General features: G+C 42.1%; 2 protein-coding genes across 2 annotated transcripts; both read left to right on the top strand.

Moving 5' to 3' along the window:
• Positions 1-7569: 7569 nt before the first annotated feature.
• On the top strand, positions 7570-8532 carry LOC137142089 (olfactory receptor 14I1-like). The gene has a single exon (XM_067531325.1). It carries the CDS (start codon positions 7570-7572, stop codon positions 8530-8532), a length of 963 nt encoding a protein of 320 aa, XP_067387426.1.
• Positions 8533-11463: 2931 nt separating this feature from the next.
• LOC137142090 (olfactory receptor 11L1-like) lies at positions 11464-12378 on the top strand. Its single transcript, XM_067531326.1, has one exon. The coding sequence runs from the start codon at positions 11464-11466 to the stop codon at positions 12376-12378; it is 915 nt and encodes a 304-aa protein (XP_067387427.1).
• The last annotated feature ends 7533 nt before the right edge of the window (positions 12379-19911 follow it).

A 19911-nucleotide genomic window follows, 5' to 3' on the forward strand; every position in this document is an offset into this window, starting at 1 on the left:
TTTTTTTTTTAGCTGGCAACCATGTGGGATAGAGGATTTGGTGCATGAGCAGGAGATCTGGATTCTAGTCCAATGCACCTCCTCTGTGTCCTTGGGTAGAGTCAAGAGAAACAGGCTTTGGCTGGGGGCTTCAACCATGTATGCATCAATTTAAAGGCACTCATATTTTTATAACATATTCTGTGGGTCTCAACTTTGCTACTTCCTTAGTTTTACCATCCTGCAAGTACCCCTTTGTAACAGAAATAAAAATGGTTGTAACAGAGCAAATTGGTTTGAAACTGTGATGTAATTGAACAGTATTAATATTAGCATCAATATTACTATTGGACAGTATTAATCCCCACCCTGATTTAAAGATAAGTTTTCAATTAGCAACACTCAGACAATCTCTATTTAAATTACCTCAAAGGAAAACCGAGTTTTCAACTGAACACTTTTTTCAAGGAAAATCGCTGCTATCAAAAAAAGCCAACAACATATTCTGCAAAATTGAAAATGTATCATTATTAGTAGTACGAGGAGGAGGAGGAGGAGTAAAATACATTTTCAACAGTTTTTAATTGAAATTGCTTCTCAACTGCCAAAAAGACAAACATTTCTGGTTTTCACAATTTCAATGAAAGGTCATTTTTTTCCTGCTAAAACCGATCTGTCAGACTCCACTTGTTTGATAATAAAAGTCATGAAACGTTTTCAAGTGCAATTCATATTTCTGTTATTAAATTTACCTGTGTATTAATATTGGCACATATTTAGTTGAAAGATAAAGAATTTACCATGTTGGTCTTTGTGGACTTTTCCCCAGCTTGTGATGCATCTGATTCTCCTGTGCTTGGATTCTTTGCTCATTTCTCTATCCTGCCCCCATCGCTGTGTTATCCAGCAGCAGTTTCCATGTCCTTGCAGTGAATTTCCTGAGTCTCTCTGCAGTTCCAGGCAGACAGGGATCTACTCCACAGAGGGGTGCTTCCTGCTGCACACATCGAGCAGCCTTGGGCAACAGACAAAGGACTGAATGGGATGAGAGACTGAAAACCTCTCCCAGCTCTACAGCTGATCCTGGCTTCTGCAGGATTCAGAGAAGGTCTCAGCCCAGGATATTCCAGCTAGGGGCTAAGGAGCTGAATCTGTTCCCCAGGGCTCTGAGGCCAGCTCTTATCTCACCTCTGGAGCAAACCGACAACCAGCCCCAGCCGACCTCAACCTCCCAGAGGGGGAACAATGCCTGCCCAGGATCTCAGAGGATGACAGCATCCCTGGAAGGACTATTAACTAAAAACAGGGAAGGGCTGAGTCCCAAAGCATGTCCCAAAGTGTTTGCAGAAAAAAACAGTGATTTCTAACACACACCTGAGCTACAATAGCTAAGAGCCCAGGGGCACCAGACTGTCAGCTGGCCTGGTGTAGCCTGTTCCTTCATTAACTCCACATAAGCACCTCTGGGAGAGCAGAGATTTTTTTCCCTCCTGCCTTGCACCACCAGCTCTTGAGATGTAGCCAGAAGAGGAACACATAGCTCAAGCTGCTCTGGCTACTTGAAGTTGATGTCCAAAGAGTACCCAGCAGCAAAGACTAAAAATTAAGGGCCAAGTCCTGAGCTGGTGTAAATTGATACAGTTCCATTGAGTTCAGAGGAGTTTGGGCTATTTACACCAACTGCGGATGTGGGTCTTTGATTTCAGTGGAGGTATCTCAATTTTCCCCAGCTGGGAAATCTAGCCTATGACACGGTTATAAATCCATATTCTTTGCCCATAAATACACATACACATAGAAATGTACACACAAAACCACACACACAATAATGCACATTCACAACACACGTGCAATCGCATGATACTTTTCACAAATAATTGCATAATATTGTGTGTTCATGAACATTCACAACAATGCACACTGAGAAATACACTCGCCCTCCAGAACAAGAGTTGGCAATGCACACAAAACTCACACACTATTTTTCAGCAACAAACACTTGATTGCAGCTTAGGAACACACTCATCTTGACAACATCACACATGTGAGCAATGATCTTGACTAGTAAACACACACTGAAAGCAAAGTCTCAGAGACATGCACTTACAATGTAATCTCAGAAAAAGAAACACATAAATCAGATCTATGCTAGAAACCTTTGCCACCATGGCCATGTCAGTTAGGAAGTGTGTGTTTTTTACAAAATTTCTGTATGGGTAAAACTACTAGTGGAAACAAGGTTAAACGAGCTTGAATGTGCTTTTGCGGCGTCTCTTGTTTCTCTCACAGAAGCAGTGTAAGCTATCCTAGCAAAACTCCTAGTACATTTACACTGGTAGAGTTTCAGAGGGGTAGCCATGTTAGTCTGTATACAGCAAAAACAACGAGAGTCCTGTAGCACTTTAAAGACTAACACATTTAATTTCTGCAGGCATAAGCTTTCGTGGGCTGTAACCCACTTTGTCAGATGGAAGGAATGGAAATCAGATAGGAGGTATATATGTACATCCAATGGTAAGGAACAACTATGGGGAAGGTAGGTATAAGCAAAGTCCATTCAGTTAGAGTAGTTGAGGCCTATTCACAACCATTGACTAGGAGGTGAGAATGTGTGAACAGTGACAATTACTTCTTGTAATGAGATAACCATTCCAAGCTCCTATTCAGACCCAGTTTGATTGTATCAAGTTTGCAGATGAGTTCCAGCTCTGCAGTTTCTCACTGAAGTCTGTTTTTGAAGTTTTTTTTGTAGAAGTATGGAAACTTTCAAGTCAGCTACAGAGTGTCCTGGGAGACTGATGTGCTCTCTGACTTTAGAGTTTGTTTTTATTGCTATGTCAGCAAAGCTTGTCTAGTGTACACCTGGTTGTACACGGTCTGGCTATACATTGTCTCTCTCTCTTCCTCTCATATAAACACACACACACTTACATGAACATAGATTCTCTTCCATTTAGTGCTATTGGGTAATGTTATCAAGCCCAGAAGTGATTTAGGTACCTAAATCTTATTTTCAAAAGTGACTTTGGCACTTACGTATGCTATATGGCCAGATTTTTAAAGGTATTTAGGTGTTTAAAGGGGATTAGCTAAAGCATCTAAGTACTCAATGCCCATTAAAATCAATGATTGTTAGGTACCTAGAAGTTTTTAAAAGTCCTACAAGGCACCTAAATACCTTAAAAAATCTGTCATCAGTGACTAGGGCACTTGTGAAAATGGGATCTTGATCTCTAAGTCACATATGTGGTTTTGCAGATTTTACCTCTTGCTATGAGTCAGCCATCAGCCAGAAGCAGATACAAATGCTCACGGTGGTGGCATATCGCACCAGGTATCGGGTGGCCATATAGAAGTTGATGGACATGACTTCAAAGAGGAAGTACTCCGTGGAGCCCACCAGGAAGTGGATGTAGGCCTTCATTGGAGTCTGGGGAAGGAGCGGGTCTTCCTGTTGTTCACTATGTTGGCCAACATCTTGAGTATGACCATGCTGGTGAGAGGGATCTCCAGGAGGCTGAGGATGGTGATGAAGGTACATAACGGACTGGTGATTCTGGAGAAGAAGGCCCAGAGATTTTGACTTTGAGATAATCTGTTATTTCATGTGAATAATTTAGATCCGAGAAGGACAGAGTAATTCCAGTGCACCAACTGTAGGGCTTTATTTGTCTGGGAAAGGAGAGTAATGGAGAGAGTGTCAGGGTCTGACACCACTTTGGTGTTAGCCTTAAGCCCTGTCCATAACCCTAACCTATACCCAATAGGGACATAAGCAAGAGTTTATCTTTAAACCGTCAATGGGGCTAATTTATGTTTAAATTTAAGAATGTGTGGATGTGGCTTGTGGGATCAACAGCTTTGTGCAGAATATTCAAAGTGAGTTTTAAATTCATAATCATAAATATTTGTACCAGATGCACAGGTGGTGTACATTTTTAAAGATCTATTGACTCCAGCATTAGTAGCAGCATTGCCAGCAGATTGAGGGAAGGGATTATTCCCCTCTATTTGCATTGGGGATGCCACTTCAGAGTATTTTGTCCAGTTTGGGGCCCCTCACTACAGGAAGGATGTGGACAAACTGAAGAGTCCAGGGGAGGGCAACAAACATTATTAGTGGGCTGGAACACATGACTTATGAGGAGAGGCTGAGGGAACTAAACTTTTTTAGTCTACAGAAAAGAAGAATGATGGGGGATTTGGTAGCAGCCTTTAACTAACTGAAATGGAGTTCCAGGGAGGATGGCGCTAGGCTGTTCTCAGTGGTGGTAGAAGACAGACCAAGGAGCAATAGTCTTAAGTTGCAGTGGGGGAGGTCTAGATTGGATATTAGGAGAAACTTTTTCACTAGGAGGGTGGTGAAGTACTGGGCTGGGTTCTGTCATCTGCCACCACTGAGAAGAGCCTAGCTCCATCCTCCCCGGAATCCCCCTTCAGGTAGTTGAAGGCTGCTATCAAATCCCCCTTCACTCTTCTTTTCTGCAAACTAAACAAGCCTAGTTTCCTCAGCCTCCCCTCATAAGTCATGTGCTCCAGCCCCCTAATCATTTTCCTTTCCTTCTATTGTACTCAATTTTCCCACATCCTTATTGTATGGGGGGCCCAAAATTGGACACAATACTCCAAATATGGCTTCACCAATACCGAATCGATCTGCTGGCAATGCAGAAAAACAATTAGTAGCCCAATATGCCATTAGCCTTCTTGGCAATAAAGGCACACTGTTGACTCATCTCCAGCATCTTGTCCACTGTAACCTTCAGGTTCTTTTCTGCAGAACTACTGGCTAGCCAGTCGGTCCCCAGTCTGTAGCAGTGCATGGGATTTTTCCATCCTAAATGCCCAATTCTGCATTTCTCATTGTTGAACCTCTCAGATTTCTTTTTCCGAATCCTCCAATTTGTGTAGTTTTCTACCCTGTGACAGGACCTGAAATCTTTCTCAGAGTTCCCTGATTCCAGCCTAGCTTCTGTGTTATCTGACTGTGGACTAGGATTAAAAGATGGAGACAGGCACCCTAAGTGAGGTAGGTAACTAAATCCTATGGTCGTTCAGGGGAAGAAAGCATCTAACCTGTTCAGATGCTATTGTAAATGCCAAAAGGCACCTATCTCCTTCTTTAGGTGTCTAATACCTTGGTAATCCTCAGCCATGTATCTACTTAGTTATCTTCCAAGGCCTGAACTTCTCCTGAAATTCAGAAAATGAGGACTGGGATTTCAAAAGAGCCTATGGGAGTAAGCCTATGGCATCTCGGGCTCCTAACTCCCTTATGTGTCTAAGTCCAAAACTGGCATCCTGAAAACCCTGCCTACCCCAGTTGGCTCTTACAGATCCCTGGATAAAGTCTCTTTCGTCTCAGGATGCGGTAGTTTTCAGATGGAGGTGTATCTGTCATATAAACCCAAGGTTTGCTTCATTAGACTCATCTGTAAACCACAGGTTTAATGTATATAAAGTTCCAGGAAGCCCAGGTCTTAGAGTTTAAGAAGACAGCCACAGGCCAGGATTACAGTGGATTTAGGCACCTAACTATCTAATAGGTTCCCAGTGGGATGGACAAAAACACCTAAGCCGATTAGACACCTAACTCCCATTGAATGTCTATGGGACTTAGCCATCTGGCTTACTTAGGATCTTTGATAAATCCCACTAGACAACCGTCTCCATCTTCAGGTGCCTAAACCCCTTTGTTTTTCTGGCCTGTGATAATACAGAAGCTGGGCTGGAATCAGGAAACTGTGCTATGCAGGAGTTAAATTACAGGATAACAATAATAATCCCTTTTGCATTTAAAATTCACAAATTCAGAAACTTTTGACACTGGGACTTTGCATCTAAGCTGTGCAGGGCTCCAGGGAGTGAATCCCTCCAGCCCTTAAAAAATTAGACAGGGATAAAACACCTTCCTTCATTATTGATATTGCTCAAAGCCAGCTACACGCAGCTCATCTGCAGAGACCAACATTATAGTGGCATAGCTACAGCACTATAGATATGCCAGAATAACCCCGTAGAGCAGACACAGCCTACAGTGACAGACAGGGGGGTTATGGAGGAACATCACCTCATCGAGTGATGAGAGCTACGTCATTGCACATGTTCCTCCATCAGCCTTAGCTGTGTCTGCACTGGGGGTGAAAGTGGCACAGCTATATCATTCAGGGATATAGATTTATAGCTCTGATCAATGTCGCTTGTTGTCCTCAATTTTATGTGTAGACCAAGGAAGAGTGAGGGATTGAAAGAAGTCACAGGCAGTCGTGCCTTTGGTATCAAGACACTGTAGTGGTTGGGAAATTGTAGATAGAGAGATCGATAGCAAAGAAACCTGGCACAGGCGGGTAGAATGCACTGTGATTCGGGAAAGAAGTCCAGAAAGAACAGCACAGTAAGTTTGCTATTTCAATGAAATATGGGTGGGAATTAATATAGAAGGAAAATTTAAAAACATAAATATGAATTGCAACTTCAATTCTTTCAAACTTTTACTATCAATTTAATCAAATACCTGCTGAGAATTCCCCACCCCATCTCTTTCTGGAAAATGCTGAATTTTCCTTAATTCCCCCCCCAAAAAAAAATATGGATTTTTCCCCACAGTTTTTGACAATCATAATTTTTCAGTAGAAAGCTGCACATTTTAAGCTACTAATTATTTTAATAGGAAAGCAGACACATTTTGAAACAAAAATCTTTATATGAACAATCCAGATTTCCAGAAAAATATCTGCAGAACCTTTCCAGTGAACCTTAAACTTTAAGGGTGGGGAACATTAATATTGCCTAGTAAAAGCACAATTTCAAATGGCTTCTTTCTATTGCAACTGTGTATATTTCTGTTTCAGAGCAATAATTGCAAAAAGATAATTGAAAGAGGAAACAGAGGCGCAGAAACGTGCAAGTGACTGGCTCAAGGCTGGCCAGCAGGTCAATGACACACCCAAGATAAGAACTTAAGACTACTGATGGCCAAGGAGCTGCGCAACACAGACAAGTTCACTGAGATAGATAATGCTACATGGGCGCAACTGAGGGATTCTCCTAGCTAGATCATCATACTCTGGTGACAGAAGCACAGCTGGTATTCGGTGCCATAAATCAGCTTGTGACCAGGCATCAGCCCATCTACGTGGTGTTGTGGTGGAATCATAACGGACACACGGACATTTTGGAGGCTGGGTGAGTCTATGGAGTATTGCCTTGGAAAGTGGGCGTCAGGCTGTGTTGGCATTCTAGTAGTTAAGTTTCATGGCCAAGTTATCAACCTGAATAGAGGGAGTGTTGTTAGGAGTGTTGAGTTTGGGTTGTAATTTGGTCCAACCTTTATACCACATTGTATCAAGAAAACTCTTGGGCTACAGCCACTGATGATGGAAAATGACCCCACAACATTTCCACTGGCGCAATAATGAACCTGTCTAATGGCGTGATTGTCGGTGGACAGGAGCACTCACCACGTCTGCTCATAGAACGGATGAGTGCTGTGCTCCTTTGACAGTCACATCATGAGCTATACAAAGGGAATCATGACCAGAGTCTTTGTTCTATCTTGCACAGGCAGGACACAATGAATAGAGGAAGACAATGTCCAACCGAACCACAATGACCGAGTTCCTTCTCCTGGGATTCTCTGACATTTGGGAGCTGCAGATTTTGCACTTTGTGGTGTTTCTAGTAATTTACCTGGCAGCCCTGATGGGGAACCTTCTCATCATCGCCGCTGTAGCTCTCAGCCACAATCTTCACACACCCATGTATTTTTTCCTTATGAATCTGGCCATCCTAGACCTCAGCTCCATCTCTGTCACCATCCCCAAATCCATGGCCAATTCCTTATGGAACACTAGATCAATTTCCTATGCTGGATGCATCGCTCAAGTCTTTCTCTTTGTCTTCTTTGCTGCAGCCAATATTGCCTTACTCACTCTCATGGCGTACGACCGATACGTCGCCATCTGCCAACCACTGCATTATGAGAGGGTGATGAACAGCAGAGCTTGTGTCCAAATGGCAGCCGGGGCCTGGATCAGTGGTATGCTATACTCTATACTGCACACTGGGAACACATTCAGGTTGCCCTTCTGCCAGTCCAATGTCATCAACCAGTTCTTCTGTGAAATCCCCCAGCTGCTCAAGCTCTTGTGCTCTGACTCATACTACAGTGAAGTTAGGATTCTTGGCTTTAGTGTATGTTTGCTATTAAGCTGCTTTGCTTTAATAATTGTGTCGTATATTCAGATCTTCACCACTGTGCTAAGAATCCCCTCTAAGCAGGGCCAGCATAAAGCCTTCTCCACCTGCCTGCCTCACCTCATTGTGATCTCCTTGTTGTTTTGCACTGGTACCTTTGTCCACCTGAAACCTACCTCCAATTCAACGTCAGGGCTGGATCTCATGCTGACTGTTCTCTATGCTGTGGTACCCCCCATGATGAATCCGGTCATCTATAGCATGAGGAACAAGGAGATCAAAGCTGCCCTGCGGAGACTGACTGTGTGGAAGTTATTCACCAAGAATAAAATGCCTGTCTTTCTCCCAAGCCCCTGATTTTATTCTGTGTTTCATTAATGCTATCTTTACTTGATGAAAAGATTTTTTTTTATGGGAAAATCGCATGCAATGTGTTTGTGTAGTGGTAAAATCCAGATGAATTCCACTGAAAGTCAGCGGAGTTACTGTAGAATTACACCAGTGTAAATAAATTCAGAAGCTATCTATTAATCAATCTTAATGATTTATACTGCTGCCAACACCACACTGTCAGAGCAGCTTGCACATTAAATCAGTAGCTATGGCAAAGTCCCTAGTCAATTTCATCGAGTCTCTTTTTTTTTTTTCAGTTGGGGGTGGGCTTAATATGAGAAGGTTTGTTTGCTTGTCTCTATTTTTTGTTTTGTTTTGCTGGTTGATCTCTTTTGAAAGAATTGCGGAAGGTCTTTACTTAGATGAATGGTTTTCTTTTCTTTTCCATCTGTTGAAGGTGTCAGTGTGTCATGTCTCTGATGGGGTTATCCAAGAGAGCTCAAGTTTTGACTCCCACACTGATCAAGGGGTGGAAAAAGGTTTCTTTAGGTGTAGGACCGGCTGAATTCCTGTTCAAACAACTATTTTAATATGGAAGGTATTTTAGTCTGTTATGAGTAATATGTTTGAACACCTAGAGGGTTAGATGGGCATCTTTTAAAAATATTTGTTTATTTATTTAAATAAATCAATGTTGTGCCATTCTCAGTATGATGGGAAGCCTTTTTTTTAAGGGAAAAGTTTTGCCATGTCCCATGAATAATGCAGGCAAATTTTGATCCCAGAAAAGTTTTGGGTGTGGTGGACGGGGACTTTCCATGAACTATTTTGTCTTATAGTTTTCTTGGTTTCTGCTATGCTAAATAAATCATGCTTTGTATGGAGAAAACTAGCTGACCCCTCAGCTCCCTATTGGTCACAGCTCCCAAAGGAATAACTCAGGTGCCATCCCCGGCTAGACCTGCTGAGAAATCACAGTTGGCGAACAGGGGCTCAGTATAAAAGTAGGAGAGTCACGCTGAGTCCATCCTATGCAAGGTGCAGGCATGATGCTCAGCCCTGAGGGGCGCACTCAGGAAGACTAGAGGGCTCAGAGATGCAACTGGCCCTGTAACTGTATCAGCTGGGATTCAGCCATTTCCTTTAAAAGGATCTGATTTTGAACAAGGGTGTTTTATCCATTCAAGGATCCAAATGTGACAAAAGGTGCCCTAGATCACAGAAGCTGGCTATTTATTGTTATTGTTATTTGTGCATTGTTGTGTGCATTACATATCAATAGGTTTAAGGAGCGTGTGGTGGATAGGTAGATAGACGGGCCATTAATAATCCATTTAAAATATTGTGCTTCTGTTTCTTTCCTGAATATCAAGTGTCCAGATCGTAATTTTCTTTAAATTATTCGTTAGTCAGTATTATTCGCCACAGAATTTCTGGGACCATTTCTTACTCCAGTGCTCATTGACAAGCAAGACTTGATTACTATTAAGTGTTTGAACATTGAGCTGTTTTATCTGGTTATATTTTAACATGCTCTGATGCTCTTTCCTGACTTGATACATTCTCAAATTATCATCCGGTTTCTTAGAAATGAAGAGGCAGATTCTCAGTTGGTCTAAATTGTCATAGCTTCTCATTGGAACACTCCATCATTCGGGAGTTAAAAGTCATATTCTTTGCATATTCAGAACTATGGTGCTGATCTAGAAAAAAAACACTTAAGCAAGTGGTTTGCCTTAAATGTGCGGGAAGTCCCATCGCAGGCTTAAAGCTAAACTTATGTGTAAGTGTTCTTTTTGGGATAAGATTGCCAAGTGAGCCGTTGGAAATTAGACATGAAACTCCTATAGACTCGTGGACTGTAACCACAAAGTGGCCATGACTTCACCTCAGTCAAATGTATTTGAAAAGTAAAATTACTATTCATACATATATGGTTTGCTGTCAACATTCAGTTCCTCAAATAGGTAGGGACACAGTCACACATCTAGGAGACATAAATCAAGTGTTGCTTTTGTATACTTCAGTGGTATACTATGTATTTCAGTAAACTCATGTCTCCATTCATTGCCTCTGAGGGCAAACTGCTGGCTAAACAAGATTAATACCTCCAGAAGCAAGGCCTTATTAAAACATCATGGTTCAGAATCTTTTCCCTCATCTAGTAACTTAGACTTCTGTGCAATTGGAATCTTTTGAGGCCGGTGAACAAGGCTGGCATAAAGCCTTCTCCACCTGCCTCCCTCACCTCACTGTGGTCTCCTTACTCATTTGCACTGGCTTCTTTGCCAACTTGAAACTCACCTCCAGCTCAGCATGAGGTTTGAATCTCTTGGTGCCTATTCTCTATTCCATAATGCCCCCAGTGAGGAATCCCATCCTCTACAGCATGAGAAACAAGGAGATGAAAGGTGCACTGAGCAAAGTGATTTATGTGCTCACTAATGCAGTAGATCAGGGTTGCATGACTAGGTTCTGTGTCCTCGATCCTTTTTCCATTCATTCAGCAGCAGAGTTTTCCCTAGCAGTACTGCAAAGGAACCTAGTGGAGTTACACACCAAACAGCCCTTGTGATCAATACATAATTCCCTTAGGCTTCTTTGAAAATCTTGGCATTAAATATGCTTATCTTGTTCTTATTGATGACAGCAATTTGCATGTTCCAGCCAAGACATTTCTTGCTCTTACTTTGTAATTCATTGCAAGCTCTTCTCCTTTACTCTTCCTTATTTTCCTCCTTCTTTCACCACTTCTACTGCTGCTTATTTCACTTCCCCTTCTTCTCCTTCCCTTCACCCTCTTCCTTCACCTCCTCCTCCTCCTTGTCGCACCTTTATTTCTATTAGTGCTTCCTTTTTTCTTCTTCCTTTCCTTCCTTTCTGTAGCTCCCTCCACCTTCTCCCTCTTCGCCATCTTTCTTCCCCTTATCTCCACAGCTCTGAGAGGATAACGATATGGAAGCAAAGAAACCTAGTGTGGTAATGGCTTTCATCATCCTGGGCTTCTCCAGCATGCCACATCTCCAGGTCTTGTTCTTTATCTTGATCCTGGCTACCTACCTCCTGACAGTTGCTGCCAATCTGATCATTATCTCAGTGGTCAAGGCCAGCCAGCACCTCCACTGCCCCATCTACTATTTCCTGGGCAGCTTCTCCTTTCTAGAGATCTGGTTTACCACCTCCACAGTGCCCAAGATGCTGGAGAGCTTAGTGGGAGGCAGGAGCACCCTCTCTGAGGCCAGCTGCATAGCCCAGCTCTACCTCTTTTTTGCCCTCGGCTCCACCGAGTGTTTCCTCCTGGCTACCATGGCCTATGACCGCTACCTCGCCATCTGTCACCCACTGCGCTGCCCAGCCATCATGAAATGGTGGGTCTGTGCCCAGCTGGTAGGGGTAGCCTGGGTGGGTGGCTTCCTGGCCCCCTTGCTGTCCATTGTCCTCATCTCCTGCCTCTCATTCTGCAGGCCCGCAGATATCCATCACTTCTTCTGCTATGCAGGGCCCTTGCTGATGCGGTCCTGTGGCGATGTTTCCCTCAGCTCCACCTTGGTCTCAGTGCTGGCCTCCTCCGTCATCCTCAGCACTTTCCTATTTACTATGGTTTCCTATGGCCACATCATCGCCACTACCTTGCACATCCCCTCGACAACAAGGCGATGCAAGGCCTTCTCCACCTGCGCTTCACACCTAGCCGTGGTAGTGCTCTACTACGGCAGAGTCATCTTCACTTATATCCGGCCCATTCCCCACTCTGCCTCACAGCTTGACAAGGTCATATCCCTCTTCTACGCAGTGGTCACTCCGCTCCTCAACCCCATGATCTACAGCCTGAGGAACAAGGAGGTGAAAGACGCCCTGCGGAAGGTCTGAGCAGGAACATGGTCTTCCTGAAGAGCCAGGGGTGTGTGGACCTGGTGTGCTGGTAGGAGTGGGGATTGGAACCAGGAGGAAGTAATGTGTGCCAAGTCTATCTGCCTGTCTGTCTGCCTGCTTATCTATTTTCCATTTCCTCTACCGCTCTTCCTGCCTTCCCTCATTTCTTTCTTTCTTAGATTCCAAGCCCAGAAGGGACCACTGTGATCATCTAGTCTCACCTCCTGTATATCATAAGCCAGAGAACTGCCCCAAAATAATTCCTGGAGCAGATCTCTTAGAAAAAAAGCATCCAAGATGGATTTAAAAATTGCCCATGATGGAGAATCCATGATGGAGAATCCATGACAGCCCTTGGTAAATTGTGCCAATGGTTAATTACGCTCACTATGAAAAATCCTGCTCTCTTGCTTTCTTCCCCCTTGTTCCCTGTCCAGGAAATAGAATCACACCATGGCTTCAACCCTGCAAACATTTCAACATGTGTCTAACTTTACTCATGTGAGTAACCTCTTTACTTTCAGTTATACATTTCATCTGAGGAATCACTGATCTCTCTCTCTCTCTCTCTCTCTTTCTTTCTCTCTCTCCCCCCTCCCATATTTATTTAAAGGTGTTACTATGACTTGCTAGATTTATTTTAACCCAAATGTTAAAAACTGTCTCTCATAAATGGTGGGTTTTAGGTAGAATTTCTGTTATCATTTAAGTTCTGCATAGTCATGACGTCAACCCAGCCCCCAAAGAGGCCATGTACAGAGGTAAAAAGGAAGTTCCTCGGATGGTGACGTAAAGTTGTGGCACATTCGTGACCGTCTAGGAAATTGCTGTTTCTTGTAGTGCTGCACTTCATGGCCACTTAGAACTTCACCACAAGAGGTGGAACAGCACTCAGACTCCAAAATCAGTTGCCTCTGCAAATTGATTCAAATGACAAGCTTTATTAGCTGATAACAGCATAGGGTGCACAACACACAGACAGCTGCAGGATACTGGAGACACACACACTATTAATAGTATTATTACATTTATTATAATAATTAATTTGCCCAATAAAAACACAGTCGAATGGATGGATGTCTTGCCCCCCCTCCCAAAAAAACAGAAAAATCTGTAGCTCAATCACCAGCTGTGGGGTAGTTGTAGGAATTGTTTGGCCTGTGTTACACAGGAGTTCTGAGTAGATGACCTTACTGGTCCCTTCTGACCTTAAAATCCATGAATCAAGGAGCTTATGATTCATGGCCCTGAGCCATCAAGCACTAAAGCTTGTTCTTTTCAACATCTGCATAGTCCCATTTAACTCCACAGGATTCCTTACGTGTGGAATTTTCAAAATTACCTAAGAGATTTAGGACCATGGCTCCTACTGGTTTTTAGGGGATTTGGAGTGGCATTTTCAAAAGCTCTACAGGAAATTTAGAAGCAGAAGTCCCATTTCCAAACATGATTTATGCACGTAGGAATTTAATTCTCAGCAACAATCGATGGGATTCAGACTCCTAAATCAATGGGGCCAGATTTTCAAAGGTAATTAAAGATGCAGATATATGCCTAGTGGGATATTCAGAAGTGCTTAAGTCAGTTAGGTCCCTAACTCCCATTGTTTTCAATAGGAGTTTATTAGGCGCTTTTGAACATTCCAATAGAAATCTCTCTGAATCTTTAGGCACCTATATAACTTTGACAATCTGGTCCTTAGACACTTTTAAAAATCCCACATGTTTAAAATTATGCTTTGCAAGATAATGGACTAAGGCCCAGATCCTCAGAGATATTTAGGCACCTAACTCTGATTGTTTTAAATGGAAGATGGGCACCTAAATACACTTGAGGATCTAGGACCAAATACCTTTAAAAACCAGGCCTTAAGTGTCTCTTGCAGGTGAGATAATATCTTTCGTTGAACCAACTTCTGTTGGTGAAAGAGACAAGCTTTCAAGCTCCACAGAACTGTTCTTTGGGTCTTTAAAGACAAGTAATTTTACTAAAGAGAGCTGTCCCATTGACTTGGGTGAATACGTTATTCACATTTATGAGCATGTTATGTTTGATTGTGCTAATTAAATAATTAAAAAATAATAATACAGGGATTGTCTCTTTCTATGCATGTTTCCATTGAAGATGGTAAACCCTTGTGTTTTCCATTTATGGATTTTTTGTATAAAAATGTGAATGTACATATTTATTTATGTATGTTTTGCATATTGTGACATATTTGCTAGTGGTATTTTTTCAGGTTTTATTTAAAAAGAAAGAATTACACTCTACATTTTCTTTCCACTTACAATTTTAGTTCAGGATGTCATGACCTGGGGATCCCTTGATGCAAATCAAAAAGAATATTGGGGTACACAGAGATTTATGGAAATCCTGGGGACCTTTTTGGTTCTTGCCCTTTCAGATCCAAGCCACATAAAAGAGGCCAATTTCTTCATTTCAGGCAGTTTTATTCCCTTCCCCTTCAATTCAAGCTAATGGGATGAGAACTTTTGCGTGTCTCCCTCTTGATGAACATGCAGGGAACAATCAGCAAAGTCCTTGTTCTATGATTATTCACAATAACTTATCAGCAAGTTACAGAAGTATTAGTGTATTGCTTGATCAGGAAAAAGTTTTTTACTAGGATGACTATGAGCCGCCAATGGGATGTGGCTATGAAAAAAGCTAATGAGGTCCTAAGATGCATCAGAAGTACTGTATTTCCAGTACAGATCAGGAGATGTTAGTACCATTATGCAAGGCATTGGTCATACCTTATCTGGAATACTATCTGCAGTTCTGGTCTCCCATGTTTAAGAAAAATATGCCCAATGGCCTGTGAAGTGATGTTAGATGGGGGAGGGTTCTGAGTTACTACAGAGAATTATTTCTGGGTGTCTGGCTGGTGAATCTTGCCCACATGCTTAAAGTTTAACTCACCACCATATTTGGGGTCGGGAAGGAATTTTCCCCCCAGGGCAGATTGGCATAGGCCCTGGGAGTTTTTCGCCTTCCTCTGCAGCATTGTGGATTCTGAGTATCTTGAAGTCTTTAAACATTATCATTATTTGAGGACTTCAATAACACAGTTTTAGGTTGGAGGTCTATTACAGGAGTGGGTGGGTGAAGTTCTGTGGCCTCTTGTGCAGGATGTCATACTAGATGATCATGATGGTCTCTTCAAACCTTACAATCTACAACTCTGTGAGTCTAAATATGGGTTGGATAAATGGGCTATAAGATGGTTAGCAAGCTGTCAATGGGATCAATGGGTAGTGATCAATGGCTCGATGTCTAGTTGGCAGCTACTAACAAGCGGAGTGCCCTAGGGGTTGGTGCTGGGACCAGTTCTGTTCAACATCTTCATTAATGAGCTGGAGGATGGGGTAGATTGCACCCTTAGCAAGTTTGCAGATGACACTAAGCTGGGGGGAGTGGTAGATACGATTAAGGGTAGAAATAGGATACAGAGTGACCTAGACAAATTGGAGGGTTGGGCCAAAAAAAAGCCTAATGAGGTTCAACAAGGGTAACTGCAGAGTCCTTCACTTAGGACAGAAGATTCCCAGACATTGCAACAGACTGGGGACCAACTGGCTAGGCAGCAGTTTGGCAAAAAAGGACCTGGGGGTTACAGTGAACAAGAAGCTGGCTCTGAATCAACAGTGTGCCCTTATTGCAAAGAAGGCTAGTGGCATATTTGGCTGCATTAGTAGCAGCATTGCCAGCAGATCGAGGGAAGTGATTATTCCCCTCTATTTGGAATGGCGAGGCCACATTTGGAGTATTGTGTCCAGTTTTGGGGCCCCCACTACAAAAAGGATGTGGACAATTTGGAGAGAGTGCAGTGGAGGGCAACAAAAATGATTAGGGGGTTGGAGCACATGACTAATGAGGAGAGACTGAGGGAACTAGGTTTGTTTAGTCTGCAAAAGAGAAGAATGAAGGGGGATTTGATAGCAGCCTTTAACTACCTGAAAGGGGGTTCCAGGGAGGATGGAGCTAGGCTGTTCTTAGTGGTGGCAGATGACAGAACAAGGATCAATGGTCTCAAATTGCAGTGGGGGAGGTCTAGGTTGGATATTAAGAAAAAGTTTTTCCCTAGGAGGGTGGTGAAGCACTGGAATGGGTTATCTAGGGAGGTGGTGGAATCTCCATCTTTAGAGATTTTTAAGTGTGGCTTGACAAAGCCCTGGCTGGGATGATTTAGCTGAGGTTAGTCCTTCTGTGAGCAGGGGGTTGGGCTAGATGACCTCCTTAGGTCCCTGCCAACTCTAATATTCTCTGATTCTCTGATATGCATTTGACTAAAATGTTGAAATTTGGGACCAATCCTTCAAACATTTAAGCATGGGGTCCCAGATTTTCAAAAGAGCTTAAGGGAGTCAGGCACCCAATTCACATTGGCTTTCAATGAACTCCTTTATGCCCCCTTTGAAAATCATACCCAGGAGAAATTGTCTGATTGATTGATTTATATTCTCTCCTCTCTTTCAAATACACACAAATCCCTTCAATCATGTGAGTAAGACTCTACAGGCCTGTGAATTCCTCGGAGGTGTTTCACTTGTTACTGAGCTTTGAAGCTGTAGCCCTGACTGGAGTGAGGTTTTGTAGCTGTGTTGGCCATGAGCGTGAAAAAAACCACCTAACCTAAATGACTTGGCTATGCCAGCAAAACCCTTGGTGCACAGACAACTATGAAAAGTGTATGGCTGACGGCATAGCTGACGTTATTCAGGCAGGTGGCATAGCTATGCCAGCAGAGTTCCTGTTGCTGGCATTTGCTGTGTCTCCAAACAAGAGTTTACTTAGACTATTTCACATTCACCTAGACTTATTTTTATTAACTTCTGCTAATAAGTCTGCTTGTGTGTATTATTTAATCCAGCGATGTGTGTTTTTCTTCTCTGCAAAATGTGTGGGGTACAGTGTGTCTAAAAGGAGGTTACCCAAAAGAAAATTGATTCAGTATTATTCTTGAGTGTTTTCTAGCTATCTAGTTATCTAGCTAAAGGATAAAATTTGTTAACATTGAGAGTAATTAACCACTGAAACAATTTATCAAGGGTTGTCATGGTGACTTCATCCTTGACAATTTTTAAATCAAGATGTGATTTTTTTCTCTAGTCTCTATGTCAAAAGCCATACTAAAATGAAGTTCTATCTCATCTACTTTCCCCCCATCCTCTGACCCTCTAACCTGTCAAGGAAGGACATTAGGTTGCTTTGGCATGATTTGTTCTTGACCAATACATGCTGGCTATTCCTTAGAAATGACACTTCACTGTATCTTTCCTCTAGTGTCACTGTATATTTAATCTAGGGTCAATTGTGATTATGCTTGCTTCAGGTGCAAAGTCTATAAGGATAGCCAACAGTGTGAATAAATGGCTTTTTTAATGTCCATGTTATGTCTCTCAATCCCTTTACAAGCTAGAACTAGAAGAAAATAAGGGACCTACTAGTATCTAAAGGAGACTGGCTTTCATTGGAGTGGAAGACACCAAGTATTCCAAGCTGGGATTTTCAAAGGAGACCAAGGGAAAATCAATAACTAAGGTTTATAGTCCTCCTTTCTCCTGAGAGAGTCAAATGACTGGCTTTTTGGTTTGGTGGCCAAAGTGACTCCTCTGTATATATATTAAAAAAGGTTTGTTTCAATCTGAAACTGGATTTTGAGTGGTTTCATGGTTTGTTTGTCTCATCAAAATGAAAAAAAAAAAAAGTTGGGGTGGAGTGGAACATTTTGAATGTTGATTCAAATTCACATCCTCAAAATAGAAATATTGATTCATAAGGAAAAGGCTGATTAGAAATTTAGAAATGAAGTTTAATTTCCAAAATATCACAATGACCTGTTTTACATTCCCACCCCACCAAAAAAAATCAGTTTTTTTTCTTTTTTTGGTCCAAAATTATTTGCTGTATTTGACCCAAAGGCCCCTATCCCCCCCGCCCAGTAAATTAGAATGGATAGGAACTTGGGCTTATTGATGAGGTTGCTTTCAACTTCCCTTCCTTCCCCCTCCCTGCAAAGTATTGTTGAAAACCATGCTCCACTAGAGAATTTCCCAGGGGATGCTAGCATATCCAGATAGTAAATATATAAGGAAGTAATAGGCACCCAGCACCTTATGAGTCTTGCTGAGTTCAGAACACTGCTGCTTTCTTTCCCAGGTAAGTGGAGAAGTGTGGATTTTGCTTTAGTGCAGATATTTTTGACTTTTTATCAAAAATGAAAGCCTAAAATATTATTTTTTTAGCCAAATCCTTAAAAAGAGCAGCTGAAAAGTGTCCAGAACTGAACATATTTTTGTCCCCCCCAAATGAAGTAAAAAACAATTGGTGGAAAGTAGATGCTTCCCACGATCATTTCAATTGGTTTTTGAAAGCCCAATCCTCCATTTTTTAAATGATTCAGTGAAAAGTTTTCAACCAGCCCTACCTATAACATGCTGATAAGTCTAGTGGTGTTTACTACTCGGCAAAGTAATGTAATGGGGCAGAATCCTAGCTCATGTAAATCAGTGTCTCTCTTTTGAATTTAATGGGCCATAGCTGGTGTAAATGCATCCAAACTGATATACACCACATAAGGATCTGGCTTCATTCATGAGTCTGCTGGATTTTCTGATGTACTTGTATCTAGTTGAACATCCCAGTATGGGTGTGTTTCTATGTGTATGTCTATTTGAGTCTCTCTGTACAGGGAATGTTTTTGAGCATGTTTTTTTTTTCTGTGCCTGACAGTGTTTTCATGAGAATGTGAGGGTTGTGTACATAGAATCATAGACTCACAGAGCCATAGGGTTAGAAGGTATCACATGGGTCATCTAATCTAACCTTTTGCCAAGATGCAGGATTTGTTTAAACTAAACATCCACGACAGATGGCTATCCAACCTCTTTTTGCAAAGCCCCAGTGAAGGAGCTCGCATGACCCCCCTAGACAGTCTGTTCCACTGTTCCACTGTTCTTACAATTCCTAAATTTTAATCTAAATCAGCTATGTTGTGGTTTGGACCCATTGCCTCTTGCCCTGCCCTCAGTAGCAAGAGAGAACAAATTTTCTCCATCTTTTTTATAGCAGTCTTTCAAGTATTTGAATAACACTATCTTTTCCCTTTTTCTACATCCTTTCTATACAGAGGTGACCAAAAACTAGACACAAGGCTCCCATTGAGTACATGTTATGCTATAGGTTTGTTTGTGTATGTGTATATTTATGTATTTTGGGTGGATGGATGTGTGCCTATATGTGGACTAAATTCTGTTCTGAATTGCACTGGGATATCTTGATTATTTGGATCTGTGCAAATGAAAATGTCTATGCAGCTTAAACAGAATGTTGTGGAGTAACCAGTTGCACAACAAATAAAACCACAATTAAGCACCACACATTGTAAACAGACACAGGGCAAAGCACACCCATTCTCAAACCAAACACAATCTTGCCTACACCCTACACAACAGACACTGCACCCACTTTGATTATACTCACAATCACACACAAACACTCAAAGCCTACTCAAGTGCACATGATATA

The sequence above is a fragment of the Emydura macquarii genome, unplaced genomic scaffold (assembly GCF_026122565.2).
Source record: "Emydura macquarii macquarii isolate MOO-44397 ecotype Brisbane River unplaced genomic scaffold, CSIRO-AGI_Emac_v2 contig_3137, whole genome shotgun sequence".
NCBI classification, from domain to species: Eukaryota; Metazoa; Chordata; order Testudines; family Chelidae; genus Emydura; species Emydura macquarii.

Bases quoted from the DNA above. Each gene is read 5' to 3' on its own strand.
- LOC137142089 (XM_067531325.1), top strand. From the start codon at position 7,570: ATGTCCAACCGAACCACAATGACCGAGTTCCTTCTCCTGGGATTCTCT.
- LOC137142090 (XM_067531326.1), top strand. From the start codon at position 11,464: ATGGAAGCAAAGAAACCTAGTGTGGTAATGGCTTTCATCATCCTGGGC.